At 43.8% G+C, this 27,118-nt stretch overlaps 1 protein-coding gene across 6 annotated transcripts in view; it reads left to right on the top strand.

Annotated features, from left to right (window-relative positions):
* Nucleotides 1–27,118, top strand: part of STPG1 (sperm tail PG-rich repeat containing 1) — a 60,539-nt gene that overhangs the window by 4,919 nt on the left and 28,502 nt on the right. For 5 of the 6 annotated variants that reach the window (XM_047792563.1, XM_047792564.1, XM_047792568.1 and 2 more), the window contains exons 2-4: nucleotides 3,462–3,602; nucleotides 15,210–15,328; nucleotides 25,753–25,854. In XM_047792563.1, coding sequence (XP_047648519.1) covers nucleotides 3,530–3,602; nucleotides 15,210–15,328; nucleotides 25,753–25,854 — 294 coding nt within the window. In that variant the 5' untranslated portion in view covers nucleotides 3,462–3,529. The remainder of the gene's footprint in view (nucleotides 1–3,461; nucleotides 3,603–15,209; nucleotides 15,329–25,752; nucleotides 25,855–27,118) is intronic. The other variant, XM_047792566.1, reaches the window with a different exon arrangement.

Raw genomic sequence — 27,118 nt, 5'->3', positions numbered from 1 at the left:
TAAAAAGCAAAATAATAATAATAATAATAACAGCTTTATTGGAGTTCCCGCTGTGGTGCAGTGGGTTAAGAATCTGACTTCAGTGGCTGAGTGGCTCAGGTCTGTGCAGAAGTGCAGGTTCAATCCCTGGCTGGAGTTAAAGGATCTGGTGTTGCTGCAGCTTCGGTGTAGGATGATGCTGTGGCTCCCAGTCAGTCCCTGGCCTGGGAACTGCCATATGCTGTGAGTGCAGACATAAAACACAAACACAAACCCAAACCCCCAAAAAAGAAAACGGCTTTATTGCAGCTAGGAAAGTAAATGGTTCTAAGACAACAACACAACCCTGAAAGGTGATGAGTGAATGGTGGCTGCTTTTATAGACCCTAAAAGACATTCTTATACTGGAGCAGTGATTGTGTCGTGATCACTAATGACTTGTTTCTGTTGTTTTTAATTTCTTGATTTCTTTGGGTGTGTTGTCAATGATTATATTGCATATTAAGTTTTTAGTATAGATATTGTCAACCTAAAACAGTTGAGAATTGCTGCTCTGAGGGTGATAGAATAGATTGAAGAATAAATATTGAAGGAGCAAAGAACTGGTAGAACATAACATCATTTATTCAATCCTTCCTTCATTAGTATTTATAAATGGTGTAAATTCCTTAGGGAAAAAAAAGTTGAGCAAAATAAAACTCAAGTCTGTTCATTAAAAATGAACTCCTATGAAATTTAAGTCAGGCTCCTGCTGTTAAACAAAAAATAGACAAATACATGAAACACTATTTTTTTTGTCTTTTTGTCTTTTTTTTTTTTTAGGGCCGCACCCATGGCATATGGAGGTCCCCAGGCTAGGGGTCGAATCGGAGCTATTGCTGCAGGCCAACACCATAGCTACAGCAACACCAGATCTGAGCTGCATCTGCGACCTGCACCACAGCTCACAGCAACGCCGGATCCTTAACCCACTGAGCAAGGCCAGGGATCAAACACGCAACCTCATGGTTCCTAGTCAGATTCATTTCCTCTGTGCCATGACGGGAACTCCTGAAACACTATTTTTAGGGAGACCAGAACTGTGAATCCCACAGTCACCCCATCTTGGGGGCAGTTTCTAGGCCACAGTTCAAGGGAGAGGGAGACCCACAGCAAGCCGTTTTCTGAGTTGGGGATGTAGAAATCAGAGTTCAGAGAGACCAAAGAGGCTGGAATTTACAAGGTAGGACACCAGAAAAGAGAGACCTGCATAGAAGCTGCTAAAAATAAATGTGTCACCAATAAAACAGCAATACAAGTAAATTGGAATCAAAAGAAAAACTCCTCAGAGTTCCGGTCGTGGCGCATCGAAACGAATCCGACTAGGAACCATGAAGGTGCGGGTTCGTTCCTGGCCTTGCTTAGTGGGTTGGGGATCCAGCGTTGCCGTGAGCTGTGGTGTAGGTCGCAGATGCAGCTCGGATCCCGCGTTGCTGTGGCTCTGGTGTAAGCCAGTGGCTACAGCTCCGATTCGACCCCTAGCCTGGGAACCTCCATATGCTTTGGGAGCGGCCCTAGAAAAGGCAAAAAACAAAACAAAACTCCTTTAATTCAAAAGAAGGAAGGAAAAAAAAAAGAATGAGGATCAAATGAGGAAAATGGTAGGTCTAAATCCAGCCCTATAAATTACTACATTGAATGTAAAACGTCTAAACAGTCCAATCCAAAAGAGATAACCAGAGCAGATTTTTTTATATTTTTAATTTTTAAATTTTTTTTTTGTTTGTTTGTTTCTTAGGGCCGTACCCGAGGCATATGGAAGTTCCCAGGCTAGGGGTCCAATCGGCGCTAAAGCTGCTGGCCTACATCACAGCCACAGCAACCCAGGATCGGAGCCGAATTTGCCACATACACCACAGTTCACAGCAACACTGGATCCTTAACCCGCTGGGTGAAGCAAGGGATTAAACCCACAACCTCATGGTTCCTAGTTGGATTCGTTTCCGCTGAGCCACGATGGGAACTCTGATCAGATTTTAAAAAACCAAGATCCAACCCAACTATAAGCTGTCTTTAAGAAACTCGCTCTATGTATAAAGATATAGATAGGTTAAAAGTAAAAGGATAAAAAAGATACAGTTTTCTAACAGTAATCAAAAGAAAATGGAGTGAGTATATTAACACCCCCCCCCCCAAAAAAAAGCAGACTGCAGAACAAGGAATATTTCCAGGGATAAAGAAGAGCATTTCAAGGTTCATCAAGAAGAGGTAAAAATCATAAATGTGCGTGCACTTAACGGTGCTTCAAAATACACGAAACTAAACTGACAAAACTTAAAAAATAAATAAATTCACAATGCTGTAATGTGGGACACTTTTCTCTCCTGAGTGATAGTATGAATAAAGAGAAAATGATATAAAAGACTTGAACAACACTGTCAGCCAATTTAACCTGATGGACATCCAAAAACAGCAGAAAAACTTGAAATCAATAACAGAAAGATATCTGGAAAATCCCCCAGCTGCTTGGAAATTAAACAGCTGACTTCCAAGTAAACCATATGTCAAAAGATATTACAAAGAAAAAGTAGAAGCTATTTTAAACGGAAAAATGAAGACACAACATTAAAGCTTTTTTTTTTTAATGTTACATGGGATTTTTATTTATTTTTGGGGGGGTTCTTTTTTATTACTCAAATAATTTATCACATCTGTAGTTGTATAATGATCATAATAATCAAATTTCACAGGATTTCCATCCTACAACCCAAGCACATCACAACATTACACCTTATGTGAGATGCCATTAAAATGGTGATTAGAGGAAAATTTATAATGTTAAATACTTAGATTAAGAAAGAAGAAAGTCTAGGTTCCATGACTTAAGCTTCCACCTTTAAAAGCTAGAAAAAGAAGAGCAAATGAGGAGTTCCCAGTGGCCTAGTGGTTAAGGACCTGGCATTGTCACTGGTGTGGTGCAGGTTCAGTCCCTGGCCTAGGAGCTTCCCTAGTGTGCCATGGGTGAGGAGAAATAAAAAAAGCAAATGAAGCCTAAAGTAAATAGAAAGAAATAGTAATGATTATAATAGAAATAAATGAAATCCAAAAAAAACCCCCGATAAAACAATCAATAAAACCACTTGTTGTCTTCTTTTGAGGAGATCAATAAACCTCTAACCAGATTTATCAACAAAATGAACCTTACCAATGCTGTATTTTGTTTTTCTTTTTTTGTTTGTTTTTTTAGGGCCACACCTGCGGCATATGGAAGTTCCCAGGCTAGGGGTGGAATCAGAGCTGTAGCTGCCGGCCTACACCACAGCCACAGTAACAGCAGATCCAAGCCGAGTCTGCGACCTACACCACAGCTCACGGCAATGCCAGATCCTTAACCCACTGAATGAGGCCACGGATGGAACCTGCATCCTCATGGATGCTAGTCAGATTCGTTTCCACTGAGCCACCATGGGAACTCCAACAAATGCTGTGTTTTGTTGTTTCAGGTGCTTAGAAGAACATGTAGTTGAGATTTTCATCAAACAAATGGAATATAGCACAGAACTTTGCTGAAATGGACAACTCCACGCAAAAAGACCAACACTCTGGCAAAAAGTATTCTAGAAAGGCCAAGAGAGTACAGAAAGGTCTGGTGAATTTTATAACAGAGGTCTTTGATGGGGAGGATAGAGCTCCTGACATGTTCATTTTTGTTCATTTTTAAAATTATAGTTGATTCGCAATGTTGGGCCAATTTCTGCTGTACAGCAAAGTGATTTAGTTATGCATATATGTACATTTTAAAATATTCTTTTTCATCATGGCCTTTCCAGGAGATTGGATATAGTTCCCTATGATATACAGCAGGACTTCGTTTATCCATTTTAAATATAAGAGTTTGCATCTACTAAACCCCAATCTCCCAGTCCATCCCTCTCCCTCCCCACTGGCAACCACAAGTCTGTTTTCTGTGTCTGTGAGTCTGTTTCTGCTTTGAGGGTAGGTTCATTTATATATACACACACATTGGCTGCCCTGCAGCATATGGAGTTCCTGGGCCAGGGATCACATCTGAGCCATACCACAGCTATGACCTAACCCACAGCTGCAGCAATGCCAGATCAGATCCTTAACCAACTGTGCTAGTCAGGGGATGGAACTTGCGTCCCAGCATTCCCAGGACACTCCTGATCCCATTGTGCCACAGTGGGAATTCCCATTTGTGCCATAGTTTAGAATCTACATATAAGTGATATCATATGGTATTTGTCTTTCTCTTTCTGATTTTGCTTAGTATGATAATCTCTAGTTGCATCCATGTTGCTTCAAATGGCATGATTTCATTCTTTTTTTATGGCTGAGTAGTATTCCATTGTATATATGTACCACATCTTCTTAATCTATTCATCTGTTGATGGACATTTATGTTGTTTCCACTGACATGTTCATTTTAGTACATAAGGGCAAATTTTAGGGGAATGTAGTAAATCCTAGATTGTACCCACAACACCATCCTTGAGGATTATCAAATAGATTGCTTCTGTCATTCCCCCACTGCTTCTGGTGTGATAATTGGGAAGAAACTGTGAGAAGAATGGATGGGGGGTGGGGAAGAAGAGATCTTATGCTCTTTATTTCCTAAAACTTAACCCAAGCCTCCATTCTGCTGGGTTGTTGGAAAGCTTAACTCCAGTCCTTATTGGCACAAATCCTGTCTTTCCTCCTTGTTTCAAGGTTTGGATCTTTCTCAGTAGAAATAGGTGATGTGCTGATGGGGAGGCTGGGCGAGGGAGGGGAGAGGTACTCAGATCATGGGTCATCCTTCCAGACAGGTCCGCACACTGTCTCAGCCCACACACTGCTTTGGTTTTGTGAGTAAGCACTAATCCTGGCTACTCCTGAGGTTTAGGAGTCAGTGCTAAGGCTGGACTCTTCATTCCAAGATCCTCCTTCACCCCACCGCTTTTTCTTCACCCACCAGAAGGTGGGTTTCTAGAGTCCCTGCTGCTCTCAAACCCACAGCCTAACCTCTCTTTCTTCCTCCCATCTGTTGATTTAGCGCTCTTTTTCTTTACTACTTGAAAATTGAAACATACTTTATTTATTTATTTATTTTTATTTATTGTCTTTTTGTCTTTTAGGGCCACACCTGTGGCATATGGAGGTTCCCAGGCTAGGAGTCGAATTGGAGCTGCAGCCACCAGCCTACACCACAGCCACAACAACGCCGGATCCTTAACCCACTGAGCAAGGCCAGCAACCTCGTGGTTCCTAGTCGGATTCGTTTCCGCTGCGCCATGATGGGAACTCCCGTATTATATATTTAGAAAGCAAATCATAATTATACAGTTTAATGAGTTATCCCAAAGCAACCACCACTTATGGAATCACTTCTCAGACCCAGAGACAGATAATCAACAGCATCCCATAAGGCCTTACCTTGTCCCTTCCTGGGCATCATCCCCCTTCTCTGCAAATATAAACACTACAGCTATCCTGGCTTCTAATATCATTAATTACTTTAGTTTGTTTTGCACTTTATATAAACTGGCATCATACAATATGAACCCTTTCCTCTCAGGCTTTTTTTCTTCTCATCTCGTGTCTGAGAGATTTAACTTCGTGTTTTGTGTATCAGTAATTAGTTCATTTTCATCGCTATTAAGTTTGTCTTGGTTCGAATAAACCACAATTTGTTTATCCATTGTACCGTTAAAAGACATTTGGATTGTTTCCAGTTTTGAGCTACTATGACTAAAAGTTTTTATGACTATTCTTGTTCATGTCTTTGGGGACATATATGTATATATTCCTTGTATCCATATTTAGGAGAAGAATTGCTGGGTCATAGGGTATGTTTATGATCAGCTTATTGATGCTACCGGAGAGTTTTCCAAAGTGGTTGTGCTAATTTTACTTCTGACAGGCGATGTATGAGAATTCCAGTGGCTTCACATTCTCACCAACATTTTTTTAGCTCATAACAGTTTTAATTTGCATTGTCCTTTGGTCAGATTGAGCACTTTTTCGTATGTCGGCTCACCTTCAGGATATTCTCTTTGGAGAACTGACTCTTCAAGTTTTTTGCCCATTTCTTCTGTTGGGTTTTTCTTTTCTTAGGAGTTCTTGAAACCTTTCTAGAAATGTGTCCATTCATTGGCTATAGGTAACGTAAATATCTTCGCTGTCTGTGACTTTTCACTCTCTTGATGGTGTGCTAATGAATAGAAACTCTTCATTTTAATATAGCCCAATGAATCAATCTTTTCCCTTTTAGTGAGTGTACATGTCTGTCCTGTTTAAGAAATCTTTGCCTACCCCAAAATAATTTCTGGTAACTGTATTATTTTACCTTTCACATCTAGACCTATGATTCTCTTGGAATTATTTGTGTGTATGGTATGAAGATGTCCAAATCTACTGTTTTGTCGATATGTGTTTCCAATCAACCCAGCATCATTTATGGAAAGAGCATTCTTTTTCTAACACGCTGCAGGGCTGTCGTTGTTGTAAATAAACTGTCTATGTATATGAGGTCTGGATTCTTTATTCTGTTCAAATACCAGCCTTAGTCACTATAACTTTATAAGTTTTTTTTTTTTTTTTTTCCTGGTGGTAAAAGTTCTTCAACTATGTGCTAAGTTTATCTTGGCTACTCTTGACCCCACTTGGCCCCAATGCATTTCCACATACATTTTAGAATCAGCACATTAATGTCCTAAAAAAATCCTTACTGTCATTTTGATTTGGATCATATTGATCCTAGAAATCAAGTTAGGGATGATTTACATCTTTACAATATTGAGTTCGCCAATCCATGTGTATCCTTTATTTAAGTCTTCTTAAATTTTTCTCAATAATGTTTTATATTTTTCTGGGTGGAAGCCTTGTATATCTTCTATATATATCTGCTCTAGGCATTTGATGGTATGCTGTTGTAAATGGTACTATTTTAATTTCATTTTCTAATTGTTTGCTGCTGGTATAGAAATAAAATAAATTGATTTTTATAGAGTGAGCTTGCTAAATTTAGTTATTACCTTTAATAGGTTATCTATAGATTCTTTTGAAATTTCTCCATGTACAATCTTGTCATCTATGAATAATGACAACTTTATTTCCTTCCTCTCTGACCTATATATTTTTATTTATTTTTCTTGGCCTTAGTACTGTTTAGAGTCCTTCAGGGCAATGTTAAATAGAAGTATGATAGCAGTCAAACTAGTTTAATTCTCTGTCTCAAGAGAAAGATTATCAGTATCATGTTTGCAATTTGGCTTTTGTCAATACCTTTTATCAGATTAAGGAGAATTGCTTGTATTCCTAGTTTGTTAGAATATTTTTTAAATCACAAAAGAATATTGAATTTTACAAAATGCTTTCTCCATCTACTAAACGGACACTTTATAGAAAAAAATATAAAGAGCAAATGCGTATGAAGAGATGCTCAACATCACTAGTCATTAGGGATATGCAAATTAAGGCCACAATGAGATACCACTACACATCTAATGGGGTGGCTGAAATTAAAAAGACTGCCCAGGAGTTCCTGTTGAGGCTCAGCGGTTAACAAACCCGACTAGGACCCATGGATGCAGGTTCAATCCCTGACATTGCTCAGTGGGTTAAGGATCTGGTGTTGCCGTGAGCTGCGGTGTAGGTCACAGACACAGCTTGGTTCCCTAGTTGCTGTGGCTGTGGTGTAGGCAGGCAGCTATAGCTCCTATTCGATCCCTAGCATGGGAACTTCCACATGCCACAGGTGTGGCCCTAAAAAGAAAAAAAAAAAAAGTAGATTGTCCATTGCTGATGAGGATGTGAAGTAGAAGTAACTCTCATACAGTAATACAGAGATGCACAAAGATACTTTAGAAAGAGTTTGGCAGTTTCTTTTCTTTTCTTTTTTTTTTTTTGTCTTTTTGCCTTTTTCTTGAGCTGCTCCTGCGGCATATGGAGGTTCCCAGGCTAGGGGTCAAATCAGAGTTATAGCCACCGGCCTATGCCAGAGCCACAGCAACGCGGGATCTGAGCTGCATCAGCGACCCACACCACAGCATCATGGCAATGCCAGATCCTTAACCCACTGAGCAAGGCCAGGGATCGAACCCACCACCTCATGGTTCCTAGTCGGATTTGTTAACCACTGCGCCAAGATGGGAACTCCCTTGGCAGTTTCTTAAAACGTTAAACAGGATCCGACCATTCCACTCCTAGGTATTTACCCAAAAGGAATGAAAACTTATTCCATTCAAAGAATGTTTGTTGGTAATAGCTTTATTTGTAACACTTGCCCTTTAGCAATAATTCAAGTATCCATCAACTGGATAAAAAACTGTCACATTTCCAGGCAAGGGAATACTACTCAGCAATAAAAAACAAGGCAGTATTGATATTCAACAGCACGGATGACTCTCAAAGTAACCGTGCTCCGTGAAAGAAGCCAGACCCAAAAGAGTACATAGTATTCGATTCCATTCTGTCTCTATTGAGATGATCGTAGTGTTCTTCTTGTTTAGTGTATCAATATGGTGAATTTTATTGATTTTCAAATGTTACCCTATTGTTGAATTACTGGGATAAACCTCATTTCATCATGGTGCTCTATCTTTTAAAAAATATATTGTTGAGTTTAATTTGGTAACATTTTTATAAGAATTTCTGCATGTATTCTTGAGGGTTCATGATCTTTAGTGATTTCCCCTCACATTCTGTAATGAATCTGTCTGGTTTTGGTATCCTGGTAATGCTGGCTTCACAGAATGATTTGGGAAATCTCTTTTTCTCTTCAGTTTTCCAGGATAGGTTATAGAGAACTGATAGGTGGAGATTCTACAAATGTCAGCTAGGTCAAATTAGGTCAAGTCTTGTATATCTTTACTGATCTTTTATGTACTTGTTTAAATTATTGAGGGAGAGATTTTGAAATCTCTGACAATTAATTGCGGAATTTTCTCTTGTGCTGTTTTTATTTTCTGTAATTTGCATTTCTTGTTATTGAATATATCAGCATTTAGAAATGTCATATTCTCCTGAAGAGTTACCCCTTTATCATTATGAAATTACCTTCTTTATTGCAGGTAATATTTTGACTCCGAAATCTGCTTTGTCTGTTATTAATACCTACTTTTCTTTTGATAGCATGGTGTTTCTTTTCCCATACTTTTACTTTTAACCAATTCCTGGGTTCAAATTTATATTTTTTGTAGAAATCATATACTTAGATCTTTCTTTCGTATCCAACCCCACTATCTCTGTCTTTCAATTGGGATGTTAAAATTATTTAAATTTAATGTGGTTTTTGGTGTGTGAGTTTAAGCCTACTGTCTTTCTACTTGTTTTCTACTTGTCCTGTTTCTTATTTGCTTTTTCTGACTGCTTTTGTATTGAGTGTTTTTTATTTCTATTTTATCTCCTTTGTTGTTCTTAGGAGTAACTCTTTGCAGTGTTTTCTTAGTGTTTGCTTTAAAGCAAAGGTTGGCAACTTTAGCTCTTAGGCCTAATCTGACCTGCTGCCTATTTCTAAAAATCAAATTTTACTGGAACATAGCTACCTCTGTTTATGTGTTGTCTATGGCTCTTTCACTTGATGATGGCAGAGTTGGATAGTTGTAGGAGAGACTATGTGGCCTAAAAAGCCATAAATATTTACTATTGTCCCTTTATAGACAAAGTTTGCTGATCTGTAGTATAGAGTTTATAACATTCATCTTTAATTTTATCACATTCTACTCTCATGTGATATTATTATACTTCATATGTAGGAGAAGCTTCTTACAACAGTGTATTTTAATTTTTCCCTTCCTTGCCTTTGCTCTATTGTTGTTAAACCTTTTACTTCTATGTGTTATAAATACCATGATACAGTGTTATTATTTTTGCTTTAAAAAGTCAGTTATTTTGAAAGTGATTTGAATTTTATACTTATATCTAAATGTATCACTTTATGCTGGTTTTTCTATGTTTCACATTTACCCACATATTTACTGTTTCCAGAGCTCTTCATTCCTTTATAGAGATCCAGATTTCTAACTGGTATCATTTTCCTTTTGCCTGAAGGACTCCTTTTAACCTTTCTTATAGTTCCAGTTTGCCAGGGATTTATTTTTTTCAGTTTTTGTATGTCTTCAAAAGTTTTTATTTTGCTTTCGTCGTTGAGAGATATTTTTTCTGGCTACATGATTCTAGAATGACAGCGTTTTTTCCCTCTAGTACTTTTACAGATATTGTTTCTAACAGTCCTTTGCTGTCACTTTTATATTTGTTCTTTTGTATGTAATATTCTACTGCTTTTAAAAAGCAATGAGTTTACTGTGTGCCTTGGTATAGTTATATTCCTATTTCATGTGCTTGAGGTTCACTGACTTTCTTGGGTCTAAGGTTTTGTTTTTTTTTTTTATCAAATTTGGAAAATTTCAGCCACTTTTTCCTTTTTTCCTTTTTGCTTTTTTTGCTTTTTTTAGAGGGCCGCACTCACAGCATATGGAGCTTCCCATGCTAGGGGTCAAATAGGAGCTACACTTGCCAGTCACAGCCACAACCACAGCAACGCCAGATCCGAGTCACATCTTCGACCTACACCACACCTCATGGCAGCGCTGAATCCTCAACCCACTGAGCAAGGCCATGGATGGAACCTGCAACCTCATGGTTCCTAGTCAGATTCGTTTCTGCTGCATCATGACAGGAACTCCTAGCCACTTTTTTCTTGAAATATTTTTTTCTATTTCCTCTCTGCCACCCTTCTTCTTTGGAGAGCCTAATTACATGTGTATCAGGCTCCTTGAAGTTTTTGCATAGCTCACTGATAGTCTGTATTTTTCGGTCCTTTTTTTTTTCTGTGTTTTATTTTGGATAGTTTCTTTTTTTTTTTTTTTTTTGGCTATTTCTTGGGCCGCTCCCGCGGCATATGGAGGTTCCCAGGCTAGGGGTCTAATTGGAGCTGCAGCCACCAGCCTACGTCAGAGCCACAGCAACGCAGGATCCGAGCCGCGTCTGCAACCTACACCACAGCTCACGGCAACGCCGGATCGTTAACCCACTGAGCAAGGGCGGGGACCGAACCCTCAACCTCATGGTTCCTAGTTGGATTCATTAACCACTGCGCCACGACGGGAACTATTTTGGATAGTTTCTAATTCAGTGTGTTCAAGTTCACTAGGTTCCCCCCACCTGCAGGATCTAGTCTCTATTATTAGTCCCATCTAGTGTATCTTTAGTCTCAGACGTCTTAGTTTTCATCTACAGAAGTTTTATCTTTTTTTATATCTTTCACATACCTACTTAATAAGGTCAATCTTTCCTCCAGCTTCTTGAACATATTAAGTGCAGTGATTCGTATAAATAATGTAATGTTCTTGTATTCTATCATCTGTATCATTTCCGAGTTGGTTTTGATCAATTCTTTATTTTCTCCTCATTGTGAATTTCTTTTCCTCTTTGCAGGTCCATTATTTATTTATTTTTATTGAATGCGAGATATTTTGACATGTTGGGAACTGTATATTTTTAGTCCTATAAATTCTTGTGCTTTGTTCTAGGATGCAGTTCAATTACGTGGAAATAGTTGGACATGTTCAAGACCTGCTTTTAAGCTTGGTTAGCTGGAAGCAGAGCAGCATTTTGACCTATTTCTGAGGCAAAACTCTGCATTTGCTCCTTGTATTCCATGAATTATTAGGCTTTCCACTCTGACTTGTGGGAACAGGAGCTATTCCTGTTCCCAGTAGTCAGACGTTGTTTCCTTTAATTTTTCAGGTGATTCTTTCCCCAACCTTGGGTAGGTCTCTCACATGCGTGTGCCGACCACCACTCAGGAAACTCTTGGAGGGGAAGCCAGTGCAGGTTTCCAGAACTCTTTCTTCACATAGCTCGCTCTTCTCTGGCTCTCTGCACCACCCTGCCTTTCTGGACTCCCAGATTTATCTCTTCAGCTCTAGGAGACCACCAGGCTCCACCTGGGTCCCTCCTTCCTGTGCTGTGTCTGCAGACCTTCTCCAGGCAGTTAGTGGGGTGCAGTCTTATCGCTACCTTATTTGTTTCCCATCTCCAAGGGTCCCTATCCTTTGTTGTTTGATATCTAAGTCTTGAAAACCACTGTTTCATGTATTTTGTCCATTTTTATCTTTTTTTTTTTTTTTTTTTTTAGCTAGGTTGGTAAATTTAGTTTCATTTTGTTTGGAAATGGAAATTCGATTATCCAGAGTGTTTTATTTATTTTTTTAGGGCCGTACCCACGGCATATGGAGGTTTCCAGGCTAGGGGTCCAATCAGAGCTACAGCTGCTGGCCACAGCCACAGCCACATCAATGCCAGATGTGAGCCGTGTCTTCCACCTACACCACAGCTCACGGCAACACCGGATCCTTAACCCACTGAGGAAAGGCCAGGGATTGAACCCAAAACCTCATGGTTCCTAGTCGGGTTCGTTTCCGCTGCACCACGACAGGAACTCCTATCCAGAGTGATTTTAATAATCCTGTTTTTCTAGTCCTCATCAAGCGCCTTGCTTTGATATATGCAGTTCTACCACCACCAAAAGCCAAAGTGTTTCTTCATTTTTAGTCAAGGAGGAATCTTTCCTTCCCCCGGGGGAATGTCTTTCCTTTTACCTTTTGAAAATAACCCCCGGCCTTCTTTACCTGTCTCCTGTGTAAACTCTTTCTATGAGCTTAGGCTTTTAGAAAAAAAAAAAAAAAAAAAAAGCTAGGAAGCCTGTATCTATGGCTTTCTGCTTGGCTCTCTAACTTCTTTAAAGAAAAAATTCAGGAGTTCCTGTGTGGCTCTGCAGGTTAAGGATCTGGCATTGAAACAGCTGAAGCTCAGGTCAGGAACTTGTGGCATAGGAACTTCCATATGCCATGGGTGCAGCCAGAAAGAAAGAAAGAAAGAGAGAGAAAGCCATCTACCTACTTGAATGGGGGGCAGGGGGAGGGTTTGAGGGAGAGAGAAGGGATGAAAAGAATAAACATACTATGTATTGATAACTTCAAATGTTTTCTAACCGAGTATATTGTGCTTCTTCTACTTGCTTTGCCCTCAATCCAGGCAAATTAAGCTAAATTGCACCCTCCCCATTATTTTATTCATTCTTTTTTTGAGTCCTCAGTCTGAGCCAGGCCCAGGAAGAAGAAGGACAGCTTAGAGTTTAAGAGCCCGTGTTCAATAGACAAGCTGTTCACATCCCAGCTATTTCATTTAATGGTTCTGTGATTTGCATGAGTGGCTTAATCCTTCTAAGCCCAGTTTCCTCATCTGTAAAGCTGGTTCATAATTATATCTTCTGGTATTGGATCCCCCCCCCCTTTTTTTTTCATCTCTTTGCCTTTTCTTGGGCCGTTCCCACGGCATATGGAGATTCCCAGGCTAGGGGTCTAATCAGAACTGTAGCCCCTGGCCTATGCACAGCCACAGCAACACAGGATCCAAGCCACCTCTGCAACCTACTCCACAGCTCACGGCAACACCGGATCCTTAACCCACTGAGCAAGGCCAGGAATCGAACCTGCAACCTCATGGTTCCTAGTCCGATTCATTAACCACTGCACCATGGTGGGAACTCCTGGATTCCCTTTTTGAAAAGCAGTTTTGTTTTTGCAAAATTCAGAGACTGAGAAATGGGTCTTAAAGAAATTTCCATGCAACCTCACTCCCATCCTAACACATCTCTTCTTTTCTTTCTCTTAGTTATCTTTTTTTTTTTTTTCACTTTTGCACACATTTTTCTCTCTGAGGCTTAGGATTCTGATATTGAGATAAGTTAGCCCACTTTTGTGGACATCTTGCTGAATCAGGATGGATTCCCCACACCCCAAATTTGGCTTAGATGTCAAGACTGCTCATGCCACACACACAGTAAGAGGATGTGAGGAGGACCTCAGTGGGCTAAGAACCCCACATGGTATCCAGGAGGATGCGGGTCTGATCCCTGGCCTCATTCAGTGGGTTAAGGATCTGGTGTTGCCACAAGCTGCAGCGTAGGTCGCAGATGTGGCTGGGATCTGGTGTTGCCTGGCTGTGGTGTAGGCCGGCAGCTGCAGCTCCAATTTAACCCCTACCCTAGGAACCTCCATGTGACATAGGTGCAGCTGTGAAAAGAAAAAAAAAAAAGAAAAAAAAAGGATGTGAAAAGGTTTATTGCTCACATTATGAGGTTTTTCTAGGGACAGCAGAGCAGACTTCTAATTTGGTCCAAAAGTGGCTTGAGAGCAGGGAAAGGAGACTGGCTTGGGGTTTTATTGTGGTTAGGAAGTGAGGCTGGAGTGAGGGCAGGGTTTTGCTGTGGTTTGAACTTGCAGCTCAAGTTCAAGGAGGTTGGGAGCATCTAGCCCTTCTCATCACTTTGCCCACTTATGGAGCAGAAGGGGAAGAGGCAGGGTACGGCTTAAAAGCTGTCAGCAGCCAAAATGGAAAAACGGAGTCAGATTCTTTCACACGCACTGATTAGAGTTTGTAATCAGCCTGCTGTGCCGGTAGATGCTGCCTGTGGAGCCCTCACCCACGGCATGTAGCAGTTCCCTGGCCAGGGACCGAACCTGAGCCACAGCAGTGGCAATACTGGATCCATAACCCACTAGACCACCAGGGAACTCCTGCCTGTGGAGTCCTCACAATTGTGGACATTCTCCCACATGTGGGGAGTGGGAGGGAGGAAAGGGGGCGTTATCATTTATACATCATGACCTGGACGTACATAAATTTAATTTGATTTTCTATAAATGATCCCCTTCTGCTTTCTCACCCCACATCTGCTCAGAGCAGAAACCTAACCTTACATTGGTCTTGCACGGTGTCCCGAAGAGTGAGAGTGAGCCGAGCTCTGGGACTTCTGTCCTCTCTGTCTCTGTAGTGCTTTGCTGATCTGTGACTCGGCCTGAGGAGAAGTGAGGATGCTCGCTCTGGCCCCCTGCCTGGCTCTGCTTCCCAGGCTGCTCCAGACGGTTTTATGTTCTTTTCCTCCTTGGCAAGAATGCCTTTTTCGATGGAGCTTTTCTCTTCCCTGGGGCAGGAAGCTTTAGCGCTGTGACCAGCTCTCACCAGTTTAAAAGCAGGAGGTTGGGGGCCAGGGGTGAGGGATTGGGGGTGACCCAATACATGATCAGAGGGTCTTAAAAAAAAAATCTAGTTTCCTGTTTATGTCTTGTCCAAAGACAAGTTTCTCTTCTATTCCATTTAAAATAAAATGTTAGTGTATAGCTCTGTGACTTGTGCATTTGTAAATTCTTTGTTTGGGGCTAATTTTTATTTTTGTTGTCTAGGTTTTACTGCTGCATATCCAACACAATCCTCCATTCCTTATAAATATCAGCCTTCGGTCATTCCAGAATCAGAAAAAAAAGGATTTAATAGTCAAGCCAAGAGATTTTACCACAAAAAGGTAATGGCATTGTCTTAGAGATTCTTATTTATTTATTTATTTATTTATTTATTTTATCTTCCCACTGTACAGCAAGGGGATCAAGTTATCCTTACACGTATACATTACAATTACATTTTTCCCCCCACCCTTTGTTCTGCTGCAACATGAGTATCTAGACAAAGTTCTCAATGCTACTCAGCAGGATCTCCTTGTAAATCTATTCTAAGTTATGTCTGATAAGTCCAAGCTCCCGATCCCTCCCACTCCCTCCCTCTCCCTCCCTCTCCCTCCCTCTCCCATCAGGCAGCCACAAGTCTTTTCTCCAAGTCCATGATTTTCTTTTCTGAGGAGATGTTCATTTGTGCTGGATATTAGATTCCAGTTATAAGTGATATCATATGGTATTTGTCTTTGTCTTTCTGGCTCATTTCACTCAGTATGAGATTCTCTAGCTCCATCCATGTTGCTGCAAATGGCATTATGTCATTCTTTTTTATGGCTGAGTAGTATTCCATTGTGTATATATACCACATCTTCCGAATCCAATCATCTGTTGATGGACATTTGGGTTGTTTCCATGTCCTGGCTATTGTGAATAGTGCTGCAATGAACATGCGGGTGCATGTGTCTCTTTTAAGTAGAGTTCTGTCCGGATATATGCCCAAGAGTGGGATTGCAGGGTCATATGACTGTTAAGTCTGGATTTTAGCCTCGCAGGACAGGCCTATGAGTCTGGCTGGTGCATCTGTCCTGTGACCTCTAGAGGGCAGTGTCACCCAAGGAGCTGCAGCACCCTCTCCAGCTCTGTGCTCTGATTGGATGGTAGGAATGGGCTGGAAAGTTCTGAACTCCAGGGGGAGACAACATGTCTGGCCCCTGAGGCCATACTGAAACCAAACAAGTTTTTAAGAAGAAATGTACTTTTAAAAATTATTATAAAAATTAAAAATGCAAAAATCCCAGGTGTATGTAAAAGCTAAAATTCCTTTCCTTCCCCTCCCCCCCAGCCTCACTCAAAACACAAGAGGAACTAACAAAACTTTCTTCAAATAGCGTTAAGTGGAAAAATGAGAGTCTAATAAACTTAAACCTTTGTAAGGACACCTTCCTCCCCTTGTCCCTTTTTAAGCTTCCTTTAATAATGTGTTATCACTGTTTCCGCACTTCCCCATCCTCACCCGCTTCCCCAAATATCTGTGTCTCTTTGCCTCTTCGATCTGGAAAGTTCTGCTTGGCTCCTCAGGGGTCTTTACCTATCCCTTCACGGCCGAGGTTTGACGTTCTCCCCTCTCACCAGCAGGGGGACGAAGCAACCCGCAGATGCCAGAGTCTTGTAAATTCTTTATGCCTTTATTCGTTTAACTAAGCCCTTTAGAATAACATTCCTTTGGAGCAGTCATCATCTCAGTTACCTTTTGCTGCATTCTAAAAATGTTTTTCATCCTATCTCCTGGCCAAAATGGCGAGAGGGAATGGGCAGGTCTGGGTCCTGAAGGCAGGCGAGTCAGGAAGCAGCAGAGAGGCCTCAGCAAGACCCTGTGGCCCTTGCCCTGTTTCCTCCTTTGTAAACAAGAGCACTGAGCCAGAGAATGTTTAAGTTCCTTCCACTTCTGGTATTTTAGGAGTATATCAAGAAAGCAAATAATAAAGAATATAGTGTGTATGTGTGTGTATTCACATAGATTTTAAATTACTTGTTATTAAACACACACACACACATTTTTAATTGCTCATAGGTTTTCTCCAAAGGTGTTAAATAAGATAGTTACTCAGGAGTTTTCTCTCTTTTCTCTTTGGTTTTTCTATGTTTTAACTGTCTGTTGGTCTCTCTCTGTCTAGTTTTCCATTGGTCAATTTAACAGTAACATATTGTTCATCTCTGGGATATTTGCAGCCCTGCTTCCAATAAAAATCATGGCAGCCACCATTTACCAATCCCTATGTGTGAAATCAGTTTTAGACCATATTTCTAATCTCAGAACAATACTAGAAGGAAGAGTTTAGTACCTTAATTTAACACAAGAGGAAAGAGAGGCTTAGGGGAAGTTAAATGACCCACCCAAGGTCACACACGCAGGGTTTGACATAGAAGAGGCCTGACATGGGTATTTGCTAAATCAGTGTTGAAAGAATTAGCCCTCAAACGCAGGCCGAACTCACTCCAAAGCCTCATTCTCTTTCCACACACGGCACCACGCCTCCCCTTGTGGCCTGAAAAGCCATCAAGTCCTGCGAAAATCAGCCAGTATGTTTCTGAAAAGGCCTCAGCCACACAGACCAAGCTCAAGACAGGGGACAATGTCAGGTGGTGAGGGTAGGCCCCACTCCACGTGATTGCATCCTGAAGACTCAAGCCCAGAAACAGAATGGTATGGCTTTTAGAGTTTGCATTTTAGACTATTACTTTTCAAAAATCTTTCTGCTGGAGAAAACAAGGTGACAACCAGCCAAAGCTACAGGCAGCATCAGATAGAAGAGAAAGAGCTCAGAAATTTGATTCCTACTTTTCTTTTCTTTCCTTCTCTCTTCTTTTTTATGGCCGCACCTGCAGCATATGGAAGTTCCCAGGCTAGGGGTCAAATCAGAACCCGAGCTGCCAGCCTGCCCCACAGCCACAGCAACACCAGATGGGATCCACATCTGTGACCTACACTGCAGCTTGTGGCAATGCCAGAGCCTTAACCCACTGAGTGAGGCCAGGAATCAAACCCCCATATTCTCACTGACGCTATCTGTGCCTGATCTCATAACTTGGTGGTGTCCTCACGTGATTCATGCTTTTCAAACGTGGTCGCATTGACTTGACAATGTAAAAACGTTTATCTGAGTATTTGAAAGCTTTTGTAAATAAGTACGAAATTTTGGAGTTCCCACCATGGCACACTGGGTTAAGAACCTGACTGCATGAGTTCCTGTTGTGGTTCAGCAGGTTAAGAACCTGACTAACATCCATGAGGATGTTGGTTCCATCCCTGGCTTGCTTAGTGGGTTAAAGGATCCGGCATTGCTGCAAACTACAGCATAGGTCTGGCAACTGCAGCTCCAGTTCAACCCCTAGCCTGGGAACTTCCATATGCCACGAGTGTGGCCCTAAAAAAAGAAAAACAAACAAACAAGCGAAAGAATCTGAGCGCACTGGCTGGCGTCGCTGTGGAGGTGTGGATTCAATCCCCAGCCTGGTGCAATGGGTTAAAAGATCCGATATTGCCACGGTTGCAGCATAGGTCACAGCTATGGCTCAGCTTCAATCCCTGGCCCAGAAACTTCCATATCCTGTGGATGCAGCCATAATTTTTTTTTTTTTTAAAGGATGGGATTTTGTGGAAAGGGCGTGGATCCACACACCAGGTCCCCCATCCATGTCCCTCTCTCTTACCAGCCATGTGCCTTTAGACAAGTCACCTGATTTTTCTGGGTTTCAGTTTCCTCCTCTGAAATGTAGTTTAACTTATTACAATTTTTTAGGTTTTTCAAGCTATAAAAACAGAGGAAAAAATGCCTTATTCTATGCTCATTATTCTCATTTTTCCTGAGGGAGATGGGCATTGAGAAGTTAAGACTCCTGTTTCACGTCGCCCAATAATTTAGTGAGGCAATACAAATTAAAAGCAGATTTTAAAGCTCGGATGTCTCCCCACCCTTCTTATAACATTAGCTGCACACACCCTGTGCCTGATCTCATAACTTGGTGGTGTCCTCACGTGTGTGCTGTGACCCACTTAGCGCATCCTAATACAGAAACAGCAGCCCTGAAAAGCGCACTTACCTTATCAGTCTGACTTTGTAGAGAAACCTCAGGACCTCGTGGCCCAGCTCACATTCCCCCTGAGCATCTGACTGCTGGGTCCCAGGAATCCTTCACTGAGCTCAGTGTCTGCACTGGCAGTTTTGGCTTCTAGAAACGACGTCTGCTCCCCTGAACATTTTACAATTATTTACAGATGCGCCGCTGACTCTGGGTACATGAAAAGACATGCCTAATCGGGGACAGAGCATAACCCAACAACCCCAGGGACACTTTTGTCCCCCACCTCCCCCATTCTGTCCTGGTGTCACCCTGGATTGGGGTCACTCTTTCCCAAACTGTATAACATGGAGGGCAACCCACTTAAAGACTTTGGATCTCTGCTTCCTCATCTTCAAAATAAGGATGTTAGGAGTTCCCTTGTGGCTCAGCAGGTAAGGATCTTGTGTATGTCACTGCTGAGGCTCTGCTTACAGCTGTGGTGCGGTTTCAATCCCTGACCCAGGAACTTTTACAAGTTGCAGGTGCAGCCAAAAAAAAACCACCATGATCCTCAACCTGACTGATCCATTCTAGGTGCAAATGAATGAATACTGGTAGGACACCCTATCCTTTAGGTGCAAATCTGTAAAATACATGTTAATTTCATACGTAGTCTGACAGTAAAGCCACCCACCCCACTGCTAAGCAACCCAGTGTTTAATTTGTGGTGAAACTGTACAAAGTTAATACTCTTCACTTCTTACCTTGATAAGGTACCAGATTAGGGATATTTTACACATCGGAAATTTTTAAATGAAAAGTGATCCGTGTGCAGAGACCACCGTGTTCAGGGGATAAGTTCCTAGGTGCAGGTCTGAACCACAGCGGGCTCTTCCTGCTTGGAAGCCTGACCTCTCCGTATCAGTCACCTGCGCCCCCTCCCCAGGGGGTCTGCAGGACATGCTGGTGGAAATAGCAAACATGTGGCAGGCACAGACAGCATGCCAGCGCCCCTCACCCCCCACCTCTGGAAAATGGTGCATTTATTTACTCGTTTAATCCCCATAATCACCCTGTGAGCCCCATTTTTCAGATAATGACCCTGAGACCCAAAGGGGCCTAGGTAACTTGCACAGCCGGGGTCAGGCAGAGTGAGGACGACCAGACAGCGGCTCCTGGTTCCCAGCCCGTTTCCCGAGTCTCCCCGGTGGAAGCATCACGTCCTCCCCCCGAATGCCCCACCACCTGCTCTTGGCGGGGCGGTAATGGGCACTGCGTCTTGTCTCCCCCAGCCTGGAACTCCCGGGGTGGTGGTCATTGTCCTTTCCAGACCCCCAAACCCCTCAAAAGTGGATCGAATAAATGACCCCAGCTCTAGTCCATGCCTGTCTCATTGCGTCACGGGAACACCTTGCCTTGTTTTGCTGCGTCTTCTCCATCTCCCTCCCAGAATGTTCCAGCTTCCTCTAGGTTGTGCCTGTGTCCGTGCGCATCCGCACAGGCCCTGTCCCACTGCAGGTTTCAGTGCGTGTCTGTTGAACTGAGCCTTTGCCCAAACTCCACTCAGGGGATTTCAAGGGGCTGCTGATGTGCTGATACCAGATTTAAGAAAGAAGAGGGCTCTGCAGAGAAGGGCCCGGTGCTCAGAGGCTCTACTGATATAAACTGATGCTTTGAAAATGCGGGTTTGGGGAGTTCCCGTCGTGGCGCAGTAGTTAACAAATCCGACTAGGAACCATGAGGTTGCGGGTTCGGTCCCTGCCCTTGCTCAGTGGGTTAACGATCCGGCGTTGCCGTGAGCTGTGGTGTAGGTTGCAGATGCGGCTCGGATCCTGCGTTGCTGTGGCTCTGGCGTAGGCTGGCGGCTACAGCTCCGATTCGACCCCTAGCCTGGGAACCTCCATATGCCGCGGGAGCGGCCCAAAGAAATAGCAAAAAAAAAAAAAAAAAAAAAAAAAAAAAGACAAAAAAAATAATAATAAAATAATAATAATAAAAAAAATAATGAAAATGCGCGTTTGGTTTCTCTTGCCTGACTGATTCTCCCACCCAGCCAGGCCAGTGATGGGCAAAGACCTGGTCCCCATTTTCACTGCCCAGGTGGTCAGTGTCCCCAGGCTTCCCCCACACCTGCTCTTCCCCTGGGCCTCTAAGAATCAATCTGCTCAAGAAGGCATCCTAGTTTCCCTCCAGGCTCCCGGGGAACTTCCATTTCTAACATCTTCTCTGACTCTGCATAAGAAAGTGTCATTTCCTTGGTTGACGTGTGCTCCCTGTGATCAGAGGCGTGGAAACTTTGATGCCAGACACGAGTGTATGGACTTGAGGGGCGGGATTGCGGAGGGGGAGAAAACAGGAAGGAGGAAGAGCATCTTACAGGGGGCACATCTCAGAGTGGGAGACGGTTTGAACCAAAGGGCTTCAGGGACCCTGAGCTTAGCAGATGGGCCCGTCTGTGACAGCTTCTCATGCTGAGGCTCGTCAGTGGTGCAGGTAAAGGGAAATTGCTACTTGAAGCCACTGTCAGCTTGGCTCCTTTCCCCGCATTTGTTGTGGAGGCCCGGAGTGCAGTTGAAAACCGTGGATCTTGACACCCCCTCTTTGCAGGTTCACAGAGGTGGGGACTGAGGCCCAGTGAGGGGACTCACCACTTTGGCCACAGCAGCCTGAGAAAAGGCTTTCTGGCCTTTGGTGAAGTCAATAGGGTAGACTAATGCCTTGTCCCGAGACCCTAAGACCAGAGGGAAAGGGAATTGTTCTCTTAGGAATCCCGAGCTCCCAGGTGGGTTTGCCAGGGGGGTAACCACAGGACAGGGCTCTGTTTCCACCCCAAAGCTGTGCTTTTTCTGTATATACCTCTAGGCCTTCAGCAGACTCCTAGGTTTTGTTCCTCTTGGCATTCCTGAGAACTCTGGCCAGTCACCCCCTAAAATAGACCAAAGCAGGGTGGAACAGCTCTGAAAGTTCCAAAGGCAGCTCCAGAGTGGGCTTTAGGCAGTGACCCAGCAGAGAGCATATTTTCCAACCTGGAAATGGTTGGACAAACCTGAATCTATTCGTTGGACAGTCTCTGAAATCAGGACTAGGAGACCCTTGCTGGGCGCGGCTGGACTGGCTCCCATAACCAATGAGCTGTCTGGGTGAGGAGGTAAACGCCCTGCTCCCGATTCCCCCTCCTCCTCTTTACCTCTTGAAACTTATTCCAAGGTCAAGTGGATGTTGGTCTGTGTCTACCCTTGGCACCTGCAGAGGCTGCCCATCTGGGACTTTAATCCCCCGAAAGTGCTCTCAAAATGCCTTTCAACCAAATGCTGCCCAGATGTGTGTCGGGTGTGGGACGGGGAGCACACCGGCCAGTCATCTCTTGCTCAGTCCCTCCTGTAGGTCTTAACCTCCCAGGGAAAGTCCTGGCTCCACAGATGCTGTGGTGGCAACTCGAAGACTGGTGATAATGATGCCGGTGGGACATTGACTCATTTAATCTGCATGCTGTGGGGCAGGCACAGGGGACAACAGGTGCCCCGGCCCAGAGCTCTCCATAGACACTCAACAGCTGAACTCCCTCCCCGCACCCACTTAGTTTCGTTTGTTTATTTGTTTTTTTGCCTCCTGGGGTGATCTCAGCTCAGGAGCCAAAGGGTGGCTGAGATCACCCCAATTCCAACTTGGATTCTTGCCCTGGGATATGTGGAGAGGCCTGAACTCATCAACGTCGCATAGTATCAGTCACCTGGACCATTATCCCAGAGCTGAAAGTTTGGGTTTTTATTGCCCTCCCCGGAGCCATCCACCACCTCTAGGGTTTGCAGGAGAAAGCTTGAATTCACTGCGGCTGGACCTTTCCCGGTGGCTTAGAAACCCACGTGATGTCCAGTGTAGGTGGTGGTGAGCTGGTAAAATCGCTCTCCCCTCCTCCAAGAAAGGTCCTGGTTTCTAGCACTTGCCAGTCTCTGTGGTGTGAGGATCCCTGTTCTGGTCCGTTTCAAGCCTCTGCCAGCAGCATTTCTGAATACTTAACTGCCACCCTCCTGTGCTCCTACTGGCCAGCCCCCAGCTCTCCACTGCCCCGAAGGCCCTTCTTGGACCTGTACTAAGAGTAAACAGGCAGCACGCCTTCCCTCCAGGCTAAGAGGTGACAGTTCTCTTCCTGTGTGTCCTGACGCAAACCAGTTTGCAATGCGGCAGAATTAAAATGTGATTAAGGTCCAGTAGGGTTGCCAGATTTAGCAAATGAAAAGGCAGGATTCCTAGTTAATTCAGAATTTCAGAGAAATAACAAACTATTTTAGTATAACATACACTAAAATAGCTTTCTGTTGTTTCTCTGAAATTCAGATTTAACTGGACAGGGCGGGATGGGAGCCTCTCAGGTCTTGTGTTTTATCTGGCAAGCCTAGACTCCTCAGACACGTGTAAGTGCCCAGAAAATTCTGGTGAGCTGATGCTGGTGTTGGGAGTGTGGCAGCAGACTAGGGGTCAGAGATGCACTAGCTTGTTTACGCTGTAAACCCAGAAAAATCACAGTTACATTTTCTGTTCAGCTTTCTCCCGCTTTAGGGACTCCGGAAGCTGAAAGGCATTTAGTACTACATCTTCGATTTACACATGAGGAAAGAGGTCTAGAGAGGCGACTTGTTCAAGGTTACTTAGTCAGCAGCAGAGTTCCTGTTTGTGTACATTTATTTATTTTTTTAATTACAGTTGATTTACAATGTTGTGCCAATTTCCACTGTCAGCAAAGTGACTCAGGCATACATATATATACAGTCCTTTTCTTATTTTATCTTCCAACACGGTCTATCCCAAGAGATTGGATGTCATTCCCTAGGCTAAACAGCAGGACCTCATTGCTTATCCACTCTAAGTGTAATAGTTTGCATCTACTAACCCCAAACTCCCTGTCCATCCCACTCCCCGACCCCCTTGGCAACAACAAGTCTGTTCTCTGTGAGTCTGTTTTGTAGATAGGTTCATTTGATGTGAGAATTCCTGATTCAAAACTTAGCAGGATTGTCTTTCCTTTCATCCTACACTCACTGGAGAGTTATTTTGGTTCGTGGTCGAGAGTAGCCTCTGTCCTCAGACTGCCTGGGTTCAAATTCTGGCCCTGATAGTACACTGTATCAATATAACAATATATAACAATACTGGCTGCATGACCCTGGTCCTTATCCCTTTAGGCCCTGTCTTCTCCTTATCTTTACAGTGGGGATTAGCTTTGTTAGTGAGTGTCAAGGACTCAGAACAGTGCCTGGCAACAGTAACCATCAGCAAACACACTGGACCTGCAGACAGAACCCCTGGAACCTTTTTCACACTCCTCTTCCTTCGGCCCCTCCAATCAGCACCCACAGTTCCAGGCTTTTCTGGCTGTGCTGTGTCTCCTTGGAAGTCTGCTCTGCCACCTTCTCCTCCCCCCATCCACCAGGGATCATAGTCACCGTCAAGGCAGGAATCGGCTCTCGGCTCCCAGGTCCCCACCTGCTGCAGAGCAAAGCAAAGGATTCACTGAATTTAGCATTCAGCCCAGAAGGACCTCTTAACAGCCCTGATGAGCACATGCCTTCTGTTAAACCATAGTCACACACAGCTTGGGCCAGACCGGAGTGTCCTTGGAGACCCTGATGGTACCATAAGCTCTCCTGCTCTGAGGAAGGCAGTAGGGACGGCAGAGACAGGAGGGGCCTCGGTGGCAGACGTTGGCGGCAGCAAGCTCTGGAGCCAGGCTGCCTGGGTTTAAATCTGCACTGCACCATGCACTAGCTATGGTCCCCACATCTCTGGGTCTCACTTTCCTTAAAGTGGACCTGAAAATACCCCCAGAGGCTTGTGTACAGCATTACATGGGACTGCAGTGGGACCCTGGGCAAATTCATCGCAGTGCCTCAATGTCCCCATCTGTAAAATGGGAGCATCCCTTCCTCACTGGGGGACTAACTGAGACAATCTTTGAAAAGCTTCTGGCACCCAGGAAACTCTCCAGATACTAGAACATCCTTCTCATTTCATGCCATTTGCCTGGCCAACTTCTGTCAACATTCACGTCCCCCTGGTAATGCGTCTGAGAAGTGAGAGGCCAACCCAATGGACTGTGACAGCAGAAACGACCTTAGACATCGTGCTTCTGTCTATGCCTCTCTAACCGACCGGACTCCCTTACCCCTTGAGCCCCACGAGCCCGCCTCTTTCTGTCTGCGGAGTAAGAAATGGTCTTGTTTGGGATGAAGGCTGTTTTTGTTTCATTTTGCTTCATAAACAGAAACACTCCCTGATTTCTCTTCTGAAAGGCTGAGGAGGAAGCTGAGTCAGGTGGGGTGTGGTGAACGTGAAATCGGTCACCCTCCCCTGGCCGTGAGCTCGGCACACCCAGTCCACACACGCTGACCTGCACATCCACCTCGCGCAGGTCCCATTCCCCGCTCCCTCCTCTGATGGGACGCCAACCCGAGAGCGCTCTTCCGGAATGCAGTTGGGCATCGAGGAAAGAGCAAGGGGTCTCAGGGGTCCCAGGGCCGGGTTGGAATTCCAGCTGGTTCAGTGAGGTGGTGACTAGGCAGGTCTGGGAACGGTGGGGCCGGGCTGTCATCCGTGTAGTGGCATCCACGCCTGTCCCAGAGGGTTACACCAAGGCTTAGTGTCAGTGGATGTAAAGCTGGCAGAAAAGCCCCGTGGAATTGAAAGTATCCTGATGACACCGCGTTCTCTTCCCTTTCAGGATGACATCCCCGGCCCTGGGTTCTACGACGTCATTCACCAGTCCCCTGTGTTCGACAGTGTGTCCTTGTCTAAGAAAGGGACGGGCACGTTTCCCTCTATGGTGAGAACCCCTTCTCGGAGCGAGGGCATTATCTGCGGGATGCTTTTCTTCCTTCGTTGCACAAGCAGGTATTGGCCCTCCGGCCCCTTCTCTCCAAAGGCCTGTGGTTCTAATTAGGAGAGTAACCGCCTCCTTAGCGTTCATGCAGGGAAACTGGAGCCCATGCCTTTCAGTAATTTTTTTCCACTGCTACACATTACCAGAGTGGGGAGCGAAGCTAGAAGAACATTCAAAATCCAATTTTGTCTTTAGAGAGCAGACCAGCAAATATCTTCCTGAGTGTTTCAGGCAAACCAGCAAAAAGTTATTATTATACATCTTGCCCTAATAGGATTTTTTACAAGGCTTAGTCTATGTGGGTTATTCATATTATCCAGAAATCGGATGCGACCAAAAAGAATGCAGGCGGCAGGCCGGGAATTTGGTGACATTCCTCTCTTCTTCATTTCTCTTCTTCGTAAGATGGGGGACTTTATCTTTGTGGAAGGCTCAAACCACCAAATAGCTAAACGAAGTGCTGATGTCTCTGACCAGATCTGGGCAAGGATAGTCTGATTGATTGATTGATTGATTGATTGATCTTTTTAAGGCCACACCCGTGGCACATGGAACTTCCCAGGCTAGGGGTCAAATTAGTGCTGTAGCCACCAGCCTACACCTCAGCCACAGCAATGCCAGATCCGAGCCTCCTCTGCGACCTACACTACAGTTCACACCACAGCTCATGGCAACGCTGGATCCTTAACCCACTGAGCGAGGCCAGGGCTTGAACCTGCGTCCTCATGGATTCTAGTCAGATTCGTTTTGGCTGAGCCATGACGGGAACTGGGCAAGGATACTCTTTATTTGAACATCTCTCAGTTGGCAAGAAAAATAGATATGACAAGGAGAAAGGGTCAAAGCAGGTAGTGAGAGTAGCTGAGGTAGGAAAGTGAAAAAGAAAGCAAACCCACACTCCAGCATCAAGACACCTATGCCGTCTGTCCCTTTAAAAGTTATAATAATCTCTTGCAAAAAATGTATTATGATACCTGACATTGGAATTGATTTAAAAAAAAAAAAACCACACAACACAAAGAGACCATTTAAGACACACTGAATGCAGCCACTTATTGGAATTTAAGCTTGGCAGAATTGAGGACCCAGGGAGCAAACTAACTCTGGAGTTAACTCTTCTTTAGCAAAGACGTTGAGGCTGCACATGCCCCCAGTGAGTTCACAGAACAGCCAAGCCTCTGCCTCTTTCTTCTGCCCCAAACCCTGC

Source organism: Phacochoerus africanus, chromosome 8 (genome assembly GCF_016906955.1).
Source record: "Phacochoerus africanus isolate WHEZ1 chromosome 8, ROS_Pafr_v1, whole genome shotgun sequence".
Classification (NCBI taxonomy): Eukaryota; Metazoa; Chordata; class Mammalia; order Artiodactyla; family Suidae; genus Phacochoerus; species Phacochoerus africanus.
This window is presented reverse-complemented; position numbering and strand designations above follow the sequence as displayed.